General features: G+C 43.3%; 1 protein-coding gene across 2 annotated transcripts in view; it reads left to right on the top strand.

Annotated features, from left to right (window-relative positions):
• The window catches only part of LOC131226142 (uncharacterized), a 69,121-nt gene extending 56,499 nt beyond the window's left edge, over positions 1–12,622 (top strand). For both annotated transcript variants that reach the window (XM_058221856.1, XM_058221857.1), the window contains 3 exons: positions 9,394–9,438; positions 10,933–11,100; positions 11,870–12,622. In XM_058221856.1, coding sequence (XP_058077839.1) covers positions 9,394–9,438; positions 10,933–11,100; positions 11,870–12,328 — 672 coding nt within the window. In that variant the 3' untranslated portion in view covers positions 12,329–12,622. The remainder of the gene's footprint in view (positions 1–9,393; positions 9,439–10,932; positions 11,101–11,869) is intronic.
• Positions 12,623–13,341: the final 719 nt, after the last annotated feature.

Here is a 13,341-nt window from a genome sequence, read left to right as displayed (position 1 = left end):
TCCTGTCTAGAAGATCAGAAGTTTGAAGGACAATCATTGAATCAGTAGGCAATACATCCAAGCAGATAAAAGATCAGCGCAGTTCTTTTTTGTATTTCCCAATGTTTTTAAACAGTGCATGTTCCCTTGAATGATGTTGTGCATACCTTTTATTTATTTATTTTGAATATCGGATTCTTTATTGAAAGCCCAAACGAAATTTCAAAGTAGTGGGTGACAAAAAGTCACAAACATCGTTGAAGCCTATGGGCTATGGATCAAAGGAAAACAGGGTGTGAACCTTGACATTCTGATCTTTGCCGGGGCGGTTTTCAAGGATGGATCGTTCTCCTTAGTTTTGCGCTGGGACGAGTTCTCCCTGTTTGGGACGGAAGAAGTTTGGGTTCTAGTCTGGGGAATCCCCCTCGAGCTCTGGACGGAAGATTTCTTCATCTCGGTGGCGTCTTTACTTGGATCCTTTATAAAAATCGACCTGAAGACCAGCAGCAGAGAAGAGATGGCCATTTTGAGGATAAAAATCAGAAAACAGAAATCGAAGATTCTCCCCCAACAGATTTCGGTGCTTGCAGACAACAGGATCATCCCACTGCCTTTGCATGCAGAAGCTCCTGACAACGCAGCTCAGAGATGGGGCGAGCTATGGCGTTCGCGTGAAGCTCCAACAACGACAAATTCAAATCCGACGTTGGAAGATGGTGCATGGACTCAGTACTCCCGCGGACCACGGAACGCTTTCCCCCATCCCTAGGCAGACTCCTTCCCTCCGCACGCCACATTATCCCTCACCTGGGCAACACGTGCCCGAACCATCGACTTTCGAGGTATGAATCTCGAGACTCCTCACGGCCTCTCGACACGGGCCCCAAATGCGGCAGACGACATCCCGAATCCCGAGCTCTCAAGGCATCCAGCGGAGGCGAGTAGGCCACATGGAGAAATCTCGTTCGCTTCAGCGTCTCCTCGAGCCGCAGCCCATGAGTGCTAGCACGCGGAGAGGGAGACACGTCATCTCTCTGTTCCCAAGCGCTCTGCCGCCTCGATTCCTGTCCTCGCATGCCAGCCACGCGTAGGGCTCTCAGGGCACACAACACAGGTTAGCACATGGCTTGTTTCCGAGCTGATTTCCGAGCCTAGTCAGTCATACGCTCGGGCGACAGATGGCGTTCTCTCTGTCCCACCTACTTCCAATCCTACTGGGCCAGCAACCAATCCTATCCTAATGGCAAGAGAGGAGTTGGCTCCCCATTCCCATCCTAAGGAGGGCCCCGTGCCTAAGTCCAGAGCGAGCCTGTGCTAGCCCCAAACGTGCCTTGACCTCCCAGCCCAGCAGTGGCCGATTCGTATCCGACCTGAAACCTCTCCCATTCCTCCTCTTGACCTGAACATCGTTCCCCACCCTCATCATCAGAGCCGCTCACATTCTTCCTCTCGTCCGACTCTACATGCCTATACCCAACATCAGTGCCCTCCTCAGATGGACAACCTCCTGGTCCCTTTCGATCTTGAAGGGAGCTCGGCTTTCTCGAAAACCCAATCGTCGCGCCACCCCTCTGTCATATCAGAATGGTTTGACCATAATCTCCTAACTCTTTTTCAAGACAACCCGGGAGTGGAAGTTATCGTGGCGGAACCCCTCTAGATCAGAGACGGCTCATCAGGAGCCCCAGAAGAAGCAACAGACTCGAAGATGCTCGACGAAGCAAGCAGGGCTGAGCTAGTTGAATCTATCCACAAGAAGAAATGGATTAGGAATGCGATAGGTTGCGTGGGCAGGTCGTTAGGCTTTTCTTTTGGGGACTGCCCGGAGGACTTCATCGCGTTATTTCACTGCGTGGAGTCTCGGGGTAGACCCATCTCGCCTTCCAGACCCCCTAGAAAGCGGCGTTCAAAATCATGCAGCTCCAGAGAACTTCAGAAGCTTGAATCGTTCTCGGGATCCTCGACTTCCATGATTCTTGAAGCAGGGCGTCAATCTACCGGGGGCAGGTCTATTGTCCCATGAAGATCCTTTCATGGAACGTTAGGGGTGTGGGTTCAAAGCAGAAGAGGCATCTCATAAAGGACTACTGCGGGAGATGCAAACCTCAAATCATCTGTCTACGGGAGACTAAGGTGTAGTCTTTTGACGATCGTTTGATGCGCTCCATTTGGAAGGAGAAGGACACAAAATGGGTTTCTCTTGATGCAGTCGGTTCATTTGGGGGCATCCTGATTGCTTGGAGTATAGCGCGGTGGGATTTCCAGCAAAGCTAGTCTGAGAGGTATTCATTATCTGTGGTCTTGAAAGACACATCTTCAGGATCTTCCATCCTCATCTGCTCAGTTTATGAGCCCACGGCAGAAGCTGATAGAAGTAATTTTTGGGTTGAGTTGTCGACTTCAAGACAGTTTCTCAGGCCCCTGTTGCTTTGCTGGAGATTTTAACACAGTTAGATTTGCAGACGAAAAACCCCCTGGATCCAGAGTCTCCCCAGCGATGAAAGCTTTTTTTGGGTGGATCGACGACAACGATCTCATGGATCTTCCTCTGCTTGGGGCAAGGTTTACTTGGACCAATGGTCGCCTTAATCCTTCTCGATCAAAGGCTGGATCGGTTCTTGCTCTCGCCCGAGTGGATGGATCTTTTCCCTCCTTCCTCTCAGAGTGTTCTTCCACGTACAACTTCTGACCATTGGCCGATCCTCCTCTCTGGAGAGGATCTCAACTGGGGCCCTAAACCGTTCAAGTTTGATATCTCCTGGCTTGAAATCCCGAGTTTTCACTCCATGGTATCCGACTGGTGGAAAGGCTTCTAGGATAAAGGATTCACTGGCCATTCGCTCAGCTCAAAACTCAGGGCTCTCAAAGCTAATCTAAGGCAGTGGAAGACTTCCATATGGAACGCCAAAGAAGGTGAAACTGAAGCAATTCTATCTGAAATTCAGGAGATCGATTTAAATGCTGAAGGGTCCCCGATGTCTCGGGAATGCTTTGCTAGAAGAATTCAGCTCATTCAGAGCCTATCAGCTAGAGTTCGCGAAAATGAAATCTCCAGGAGGCAGAAGTCTCGTGCGAAAGGGATCAAAGAAGGTGACAAAACTCGAAATTTTTCCATAGCTTAGTTTCATTCCACGCCAGCGCTAATAAGATTACCAGCATTATCATCGATGGATCCCGTACGGAAGACCAATCTTTGATCGAATCAGAGGCTATTTCCTATTTCAGCGCTTTGCTAAATGGGGGATCATGGGCCAGACCTCGCCTCAACAATCTCCAGGTGAACATGCTATCCCCTGTTGAGGCGAGCTCTTTGGAATTGTCGTTCTCCGAAGACGAAGTCAAAGCTGCTATCAACTCGCTCCAAGGGGACAAGGTGCCCGGTCCCGATGGCTTTCCTGATTCGCTTTTTTCAGCATTTCTGGGAGATCATTAAAATAGACGTTCTGAAGTTCTTGGCTGAATTCCATGCGAGAAGCAAGTTATCCAAAGACATTGGATCCTCATTCATTGCTTTTATTCCCAAGGTCGCGGGTGCTGCTTCCTTCAACGATTTTCATCCTATCAATCTGATCGGAGGCCCTTACAAAATTCTGGCGAAGGTTCTAGCGTCCCGCCTAAAGAATGTGATCGGATCAGTGATCTCTCCTAATCAATGCGCGTTCGTCCCGGGTAGAAAGATCACTGATTGTGCTTTGATACCCAATGAATGCCTCCATTCCTCTTCTCTATCAGGCTCGAAAAGCATATTCTACAGCTTGGATGTCGAGAAAGAGTATGATCACGTTGACTGGGAGTTTCTTCTTTACATGCTAAAGCGGATGGACTTCGGCGATAGATGGTGTAGGTGGATTGCTGAGTGCATTCGATCTCCCCTTTTCTCTATCTTTATCAATGGCTCGCCGAAAGGCTTTTTCAAGAGTCATAGGGGTATTAGGCAGGGGGATCCTCTATCCCCGTTTCTCTTTCTCATTGTTGTCGAGGCTTTGTCTAGGATGCTTCACAAAGGGCAGGCAGAAGGCATCATTTCTGGCATCAGCATTGAAGGAAAGCCCGATCAGATCTCGCACGTTCAGTTTGCGGATGACATCCTCATCTTCTCTGAGGCCTCTCCCAATAAAATGGACAACCTCCGCACGGCCATCCGTTGTTTCGAGGTGGTCTCGGGCCTGCGAATTAATATGGCAAAGTCCAAGATGTTTGGGGTGAACTTGGCAAAAGAAGAAATCCAGGCCTTTGCTGCTTGGTTCAGGTGCTGTGTAGACTCCTTCCTGACATCATATGTGGGGCTGCCGCTAGGGCTAGGTGTGCCTCCTAAATCAGCCTGGAATAAGGTAATCCTCAGATTCGAAAAATGTCTCGCCAAGTGGCAATGCCGCTACCTCTCGCTTGGTGGTCGTCTGGCTCTCATTAAATCCGCCCTTTCAAATTTGCCGGTTTATTTCATGTCCCTATTCAAATGCCCTACCTCAATCCTATCAGCCATCGACAAGCTGAGACGTTACTTCCTATGGCACGGCAAAGAGAATTCCAAGAGAATTCATCTCATGAATTGGAAGCAAGTATGCAAGCATTATCAAGAGGGTGGAGTAGGCATTAAGGATCTCAACCGCATGAATAGGGCTATGCTCAGGAAATGGATCTGGAGGTTAGGATCAGAAGACGGTAGTTTGTGGAGTTCGATAATCAAGTGCAAATATCGAAGATTGCACGGGGGCTGGTGGACGAATCCGTCGTCTAAGTATAAGGCTTCGATTATCTGGAAGAACATCATTCGCCATCAAAAAGAGGTTCTCAGAGATGTCGGTTTTGAGCTTGGAAAGGGCAACATAATCATATTCTGGAAGGATATTTGGGTAGGTGACAGCCCCCTCAAAGACGTGTTTCCCTCTATTTACAGATTGGTCCTCAACTCAGACATCTTGGTGGCTGACTGTTTCTCCTACATAAAAGGAAAGCTGGTTTGGGACATCTGTTGCAGGAGACATCTCGAAGACCGGGAGATTCCCGACTATGCCAAGCTACTGGAATGCGTTTACAGGGCCAGTACTAACCCCATCGCCGAGGATAAAATTATTTGGAAATCGGACAAGTCCTCACGTTTCACTGTTAAATCCTTCTACAATTCTCTCACCCCTCTTCAAACTCCGCTCTCTAACCCCCTTCACCACGTTTGGTTCTATTCAGCCCCCATCCGCCCAAAAAAAAAAACAAAAAAAATAATAAATAAAAATCTAGCTTTTGCTTGGTTGGTAGCCAACAAGAGAATTCTGACTGTAGACAACCCAAGGAAAAGAGGGATGGTGCTGCCCAACATCTGCCTTTGCTGCATGAAGGAAGCGGAATCGGCCGACCATCTCCTAGTCCACTGCCCTTTTTTTTATTCCATTTGGACAAATTTCACCAGAAGGTTCAATATTCATTGATGCATCCCTGGGTCAGTCGATTTGCTGCTCAAAGCCTGGCATGGCGTCGGTTTAGAGAAGCCAAAAACTCAGCTTTGGAGAATGGCCACCCTCGCCATTTGGTGGTCAGTGTGGCTGGAAAGAAATGATAGATGTTTCCGTAACTCTTCCTCCTTCGTGGAGAAAGTTGCCTTCAAAGCTCTCAACTTGGTGATCGAATGGGCCACGTATGACAGCTTCTTAAGGGAAGTGGATTTTATTTTCCTTGTTGCTTAATGGCTTACGCCAGCTCAGCATAGCCTTTTTCTTAGCTTTTCCCGTGTTTTTTTCTGCACTTGTTCTCTTTCTCCTGTAGTTTTCGCTCCTTTTTTTAATGAAATTGCGTTCTCTCTCAAAAAAAAAGAAAAAAAAGTCACAAACATCAAATGACAAATATCATTGCAGTTACAGTGCTTCAAAACTGAAGAGCTGCGCAGGCCCATTCGATAATTGTCTCCCATATCTCTCAGAACACGTCTTTTTTTATTTTCACTTCAGCATTACAGAAAACCTGGTCGTTTCGCTCTTTCCAGATAACCAAAAGCCCACGAGTAGAGAAAGATGCCATAGAACCTTCTTTTTCTTCCCCATTTGGACAACTTCCCATGATTTGAATAAAGCTGCAATCGATCCCGGAGTGACCCACTGCAACTTAAAGAGTTTCTGTAACTAACCCCAGACATCTGAAGCAAACTCACAGACTTAAAGTGTTTCCTTAGGTTGCTCCGAGTGTCTGTTCAACTCCATCCTACGTTGTATTCCCCATCATTTTGTTTGTGAGAGTATGATCATTCTTCCCAGTTATATTTCATACTTTCTGCAATTTTACCTTTACGCTTGCACTCAAATTCCAAAGTCTCGCATCATATGAAGTTCGAGTATGTTCCTTTTCAATTAGAACTCATGCTTCATGCATTTTTCTAGATCTTCTTGTATCCACATCATTTGAATAGAACTTGGCTAGGTACAGTGCCAATCACAGCAAGGGCATGTGAGCATCACAAACTGAAATCCCTCGGAAATTAACCCAACACTTTGGTGGTTGCTGGTTGACTATTGTATGAAGACAAGGAATATATGGTCCTCAACCTAACCATGGGACCGACAAGTACCCTCAAACCTTCAGTTTGTACATATTGGGTCCACTTTTTTCGTGATTTGGACTGTTGGCTTGATGAACCGTAACTTCTGTGATCCGTGTTCCAAAGGTCACCTCTATGGTATTATTACATTTCCAACCCTTAATCAGCGACCTGTACCACTTGGGCCTACATCCATTCAATCCATTGGTCTTTTAGGCCCATGACATTATGATGTCAAATGGACCCCAACATTTGGAGCTGTTTAAGTCCAAGATAGGCCACCTTTGGGTGTAACCCAACTTAGGTTAACTCCACCTCAGTCACTTTGGGTTAGCTAAAGATTAGGTTGAGTTGATCACAACAAGCAGGTAGTCGAAGTTTGTTTTAATTTGGTTTCTTTGTTTCTAAGAAGTTTCTAGATGCTTCAAAAGTAGTTAAGAGTTAGTTGAAGAGTCTTTTTTATTTTTCAAGTCATGTTTGAATAAGAGTTTAGTTAAGAGTCCAAGATTTGGTTTAAAGATTAAATGAAAAGAAGTCAAGTAGTTGTATTTGAATGGGAGTTTAGCTGGATGTCCATCCTATTTAGTGTTCGAAATATCGGTATCGCGTTACGTATCGCAGCTGCCTTGGGATATGGATACGTATCGGTTTTCACATGGGATATATCGGTTACATCCCATAATGTATCGCTGTTGTTGGAAACATGGGGAAACATTGGGAAATTGGTTGAATTTTTCAATGGAACTTCAGTGGTTGTTCAAAAAAATTACATCATTACACACTTATAAATCAAAACATTACAAAAAACAAGTGCGTATAATAAGTTTTCTTTGTATGGGGTCCTAATCTATGCGTTGTCAACTGAATTGATGGAAGTATATTTGAACTTCGAAGTCTATTCATATAATTTATAAATGAAAGAAGACATGTGGAAACGCAATACATTCAAAAGCAAAAGAAGAATCACTAGATCAGGTTACATGCATGTTTGATTTTATGTTTGGACACAGATTGCAACCGATTTGTGAGAAATTGGGAATTTTTGAATTTTTTCAATTTTCCGTAACTCGGCCCATCTCCTCCAAATCTCAAAATCAAAGCTCCTAATCCAAGATTTTTCATGCAAAACATGAAAATCATCGAGTTGTAACAATTTGACACTGATTTAACATGATTTACAGGAAAAAAAAAGGATCGAAAATTGAAAATGCTCATCAGATCAAACATGTGGGATATATCCCACTATTTGTGTGTTTCGTATCGCACAGATGGGATACAAGTTATATCATGGGATATATCGGCTGATATTGTCGATACTTAAAACATTGATCCCATCCACTTCAAATATTGATTATTCTTGAGCTTTTATTAGCTTAATTGCTGTTTTTTTTTTTTTTTTTGAAAATTGACCCATCTAAGATCAATCTCTTTCTGTTTAATATCTCTTCGCATTCGTTTGATTCTTGTTGCTTCTCATTACATTCTATCTCTTCCTCATTATTTGAGTTGTTTTCAAATTAATCGGAGGATCTTGAATTTCATCAGAAATATGGTAACCGTCCCTATTAAATGAATAAGATCTGAAGATCAAATGGCTTGGTTCTTGTAATCTAGGAGATCATTGGAGCATTGTCCAAGCAAAGGCACTTACAATCATCAGTCTGGATCATCAAACCATTGGCCCCACTTATACGAATTGAAGGCCCAAGGGCAACTATGCATATCCTGGGGCTGAGTTGAGAAAATTATACTGGAAGTGTACAGAAATGATTCCTGTGTGTTACCCAATAGCGAATACATATGTGCCGCAGAGGTGTGTATGGGTGGGAAGTACTCATGCAGCATACTTGTGGAGGTATTTTTCAATGCTTGACATGAGAGTTTGTACAATATACTGTGATTTTCAAGTTTTTACGTGGAGGCCCATGGTTCTGCAATCATGCTGTCAATATGATGGGTCCAATGCTAATTCCCATGAACAAAAAATCTCCCAAATTGGAAACCCGTCATTTGGCAGCTAGCAAGTAGACAGTTTAAGAATAGCAAACAAATGGTTAGGAAATGCAGTATGGCAATGGTGCACATTCAACTGAGATAAGGCCAAAGATTCAGGATCTTGGATCTTATATCTAAGAGAATGTTGGTGCATTGGACGTCCATGGCAGGCCCTATCATATTGACACATTGGATCCCTGAACCATAGGCCCCTACGTGTACAACCTGAAAACCCTAGCATATAGTAGAAACTCCTGGTCTGAACATTGTGTAATGCATCCAATAGGTAAGTAAGGAACATTGGTAACTGGCTGTCTATGCAGTGCTGGACTATTGATTACCATCGGATGACCACGGCAGGCCCCATCATATCAACGCATTGGATCCCTGAACTATGGGCCCTACTTGTACAACCTGAAAGCCATTGCATGCTGTAAAAACTTGCAGTCCGAGCATTGTGTAATACCTCCCATAGAGAAGTGAGGAGAATGTAGCTGGCTGTTTGTGCAGTTCAGGACTTTTGATTATTAATATGAGATGATTATGTTTAGTGCGGTGGTACAGAAACCATGCTTTTCCAATACTACAAGTGTTTGCTTTTTTATTCAGTTAATGGCTAAGATGACACTAATTGGTGAAGATAACATTGTTTTATTGGAAAAAAAAGCATAGTTTCTGTTTAACATTGTTGACAGAAACCATGCTTTGTTTTCCAGACCCTTGCTTTTGCATCAGTTTAGCATACTACCGGAGTTTTATTCTGTTTAACATTGTTAAAACTCTCACTCTTGCTATTATTGGAAAGAATTGTTTTTTTTTTCTTTAATTCTTGAAGTATCTAAATTCATTTGCTTGAAAATCATTGTTGGAATTCACTCTTACTTCCGTCTCCTCAGGTCCCTGCTGATATTCCCTCAGAAGAAACGCACCCTGGAGCTTTGGTATACTTTTCTTCCACTAATTTTATTTATTTGTAATATCATTCCCATTACTCGCTTAATAGTTTCAAGATGCTAACTACTAATGTGTGGGCGGCTCTTCATTTTCATGATGAACAGCACTAGTTTTCTTGAGATATTTAATTTCTCGTGTATAATACTGCTACCATGGAGACTCAAGGCAACGTCAACTCCAGAGGTTGATGCCCAGACAAAATGAACTGCCTTTCATTTTTCCCCAAAACAATACAAGTGAGGCTCACCTTTTGGTAAACTAAGTTTTGAGCTGGTGGGCCCATCATGGGATGGGCCATGCCCTAAATATCCTCTTATCAGATAATGATACCTTGCCATCCAATCGAAATGGAACCAATGGTCCGCATTTAGTGGGGGTTCTATCAGACAAGATCATCAGATGGGGAGGAATTTTGGGGCCATCTCCCATCCACCACATGGTGCCCACCATGTCAACTCTTTGGATCACCACTAGGCAGTTCCCACAAGTACATTCTACTTGTCGGATGTCTTTGTTTTCTAGTAAATTACTGTTCATGTACTATTATCAAATACACATTTGGACACATTGATAGACATAGCTAATTGAGGGAAACCTCCCATCTTATTTCTGTATTTGGTAGTATTTAAGCAAAGGTGTGTTTGGTCGCATCAAATTTCATGAAATACCATTCACTTCTGCACCAAATTAGACTGATTAGTCCTGAAATTTCATTCTCTGGTGCAACCAAACACACCCCAAAATGTTTCATAGTTCCAGATAGTAATGTAATTCTGGTTATATGAATACTTTTCTTTAATTTTCTTTTATGCGTCTCTGTCTTACAATCTAGAACTTACATCATCATAGCCTTGCCCCAGCCACTTGGGATTGCATACAGACCTTTCAGACAATAAAACAGAAAGAAGAAGAAAGAAAGGAAAAAAGAAAAAACTAATCACATACAAGCAATGTACCACAACTTCTGTACTGCACCATCTTTCCTGCAAACATGCCACTTGCATAGGGAATTGGTACCATGATAACAGTACCAATTCCACTCATCAGGTCACCTGCAACAAAAGAAGGCCATTCCACTCATCAGGTGGGCCACATTGTTTGAATCAATGGACAACCAATGGTCTGACTAAACATACAGGTGTGGTCACCTATTGAACAGGGATCGCCTGATTTTCAAGAAGCATGATCCTTCGTGGTGGGGCCTACCGTTTCATGGCACTGATATCCTAGAATAGATGGCATGTTTGTTATGTTTGTTCGTGGTGGGGCCTACCGTTTCAAAAGAAGGCCATTCCACTGATATCAGTTCTCTATCATGATGCATCTTCATGGATGTGTTGTTTATGTGAGGGTTTTTCCAGCATCCCTTCTATCTGACACTGACAGGCGTATTCATGTCCTAGTTACGAGATACATGCCAAATATTGTCACAAAAGGAACCCAAAAGCTCAAATTGCTAACACGGTCATTTCCAATTGCAGGAGAAAGTGGGTGAAGATGATCTTGGTTCATCATCTTCGAGACTGATTACTTTTGACTTCTCAAACAGTCATTATCCTGGCCCACTCATTCCAACAGCGATGGATGACGAATTTATGGAATACTCGTTTGATAGTTTGTCTCCAAACAATGTGGAAGATGAAGAAAGGGTGAGTTAGTTCATGGTTTCAAGATTGAATTTATTATTATTATTCTTTGCATAGCATAAGCTTGCTTTAGATTTCTATGCTTATTGACGGATGACCATTTTGATTAGTCGGCTGTTAAATTCATATTTGACAGTGGGGCTGCACTTGATGAATGGCCCAACCTTCAAACACATCTACTGGGAGAGAATTCTTAATCAAGTGGGCCACAACATGGAACAATGGGAGAAGGGATGCCCTCCATTGATTTAGATAGGGGCTCACATGAAATTTCAAAACAGCCTGACCCTTCATCCTGACCAGATGAATGGTCCGAATGGGGTGGAAATTTTTATGTACACAACACGGTTGGTCCTCCATTCAAATCAATGGTGGATGTTCCCTCCCAACTTGTTCCCTATGTGGTCCACCTGATGCATGGATCGGCCTGATTGTGGGGCCCTGTGGGTAACATGTGTTGGCTCATACATGGGCGGGTGAGAGTTTATGCATGCATCACTTAGGCCCATGTGTGCCCGGTACCACCGTAGTGTTTTCGTGAAACTCTTGCCCGGGTGGTAGACTCCCGGGAGTTTCAACTCCCTGTCAAGGGTTCGAGTACCCATAGATGGTGAAATTCCACCAGCGTGAGTGTGTGGGGTGTGTGTGCGTGTTAATATTTTTTTTTTATAAAAGATCAATTGCAATACCTTGGTATCTTATGGTGCAATTCTATGCTCTCATGCTTTCAAAAACTAGTTTCGACTCCTTTTGGTTTCATGGTCAAATGCAGATGTTCATAGAAGCGGTGATAGAATCACTGAAGGACTTGGAGATCAGACACCCAAATGAAGTAGCCCAATCACCCAATGGAACCACCATATCCCCCGACTCACTGCACAAGGATGGGCCGGACACTTCCACCACAGGTTGCTCTGGGGCCACAGAAACAGCCCCCAGTTCCACATCAGCGAGCAATGGTGATGTTGTTGCCCCTGACCACCCCTGCGTGCCCTCCGGACCCACTCCAGACTCGTCAGGGTCATTCACTGAGTCCACGACAACTGAGAATTCTGTTAATGGTGAAACATCGAAGATTGTACAGAGCTCATCAGGTAGTGGCAAGTCGACGGGGGATGCCAATGTGATGGGTGGCACCCGGGCCACCCTGACAGTGCAGCGGAGTCCGGCAAGCCATGTCTTGGATGGACTGGTGCACCGATGGGGTCTCAACTTCTTCAAGAACAGTTAATGAGAGAAAGGTGTGGGTTTGATAGGTTTGATACACATGATAATGGGGTGAAGGAATGGCTGGGATTGTATTATTGTAAAATGTATCTATATTGTTTCCTTCTCTTTTTTTTTTTTATAAATTCTTGTTTTGATCATTTCTTTTGTGATTGGCTCTAAAGAAGCTCATCATTGTATTCCAAACTTGGATCAAGGTGAAGATCCTATGGTTCTCAATCAAGGGATTGTTCCTGTTGGATGCGGGCCATTGCCCGGTTTTAGTTTTTGGAGTAATTATATGATCATTGGGAAGGCATTGCGTCTCTTGCAAGTGGGCCCATATTTCTGTGATACAGAGCAATTGATTTGATGGGCCGCACGATGGATGAATTATACCTTGAAGAGATGCCGGATCTATTATGATTTTTCTTTTTTTCTTTTTTCCTTTTGTGGGCCAATGCTATTCATAATTTCTTTTTCTTCTCTTTCTTTTTTTTTTTTTTTTCTAATTTAATTGGATTTATAATTTAAGGTTATTGCACAGGTAAGGCTTCTTCCCCATTTACTCAAATGGGCAGGAAAAAAAAAAAAAAAAAAAAAAAAAAAAAATATATATATATATATATATATATATATATATATATATATATATATATATATATATAAATTTTTTTTTTTTTTTTTTTTCCAGCTCATTTCAGGGTGTGATCCCAAAAATTAAGAAGATCCAAATCTCAGGTGGACCACACCACTGGAGACAGTTGTGAATGATCATTAAAAACTTTTTGTGGGCAACAAAAGTTTTTTGATCAAGCATGACTTTGTATTTTCTCTTCATCCAGGTCTACTTGACCTTATCAACAGGTTGGATGATAAATAAACATTAAGGTGGGCCCTAGGAAGTGTTTAAAGGTGAGTGTTCAATCGCCACTGTTTCCTGTGGTGTCGCTCATCTGATAATTGGATTTACTTAATTTTTGGGATCAACTCGTAAAATGAGCTGGAAAAACGGATGGAGGGCATGGATATACAGCA

The sequence above is a fragment of the Magnolia sinica genome, chromosome 14 (assembly GCF_029962835.1).
Source record: "Magnolia sinica isolate HGM2019 chromosome 14, MsV1, whole genome shotgun sequence".
NCBI classification, from domain to species: Eukaryota; Viridiplantae; Streptophyta; class Magnoliopsida; order Magnoliales; family Magnoliaceae; genus Magnolia; species Magnolia sinica.
The sequence above is the reverse complement of the archived record's forward strand: the minus strand, read 5'-3'. Positions and strand labels throughout refer to the sequence as shown.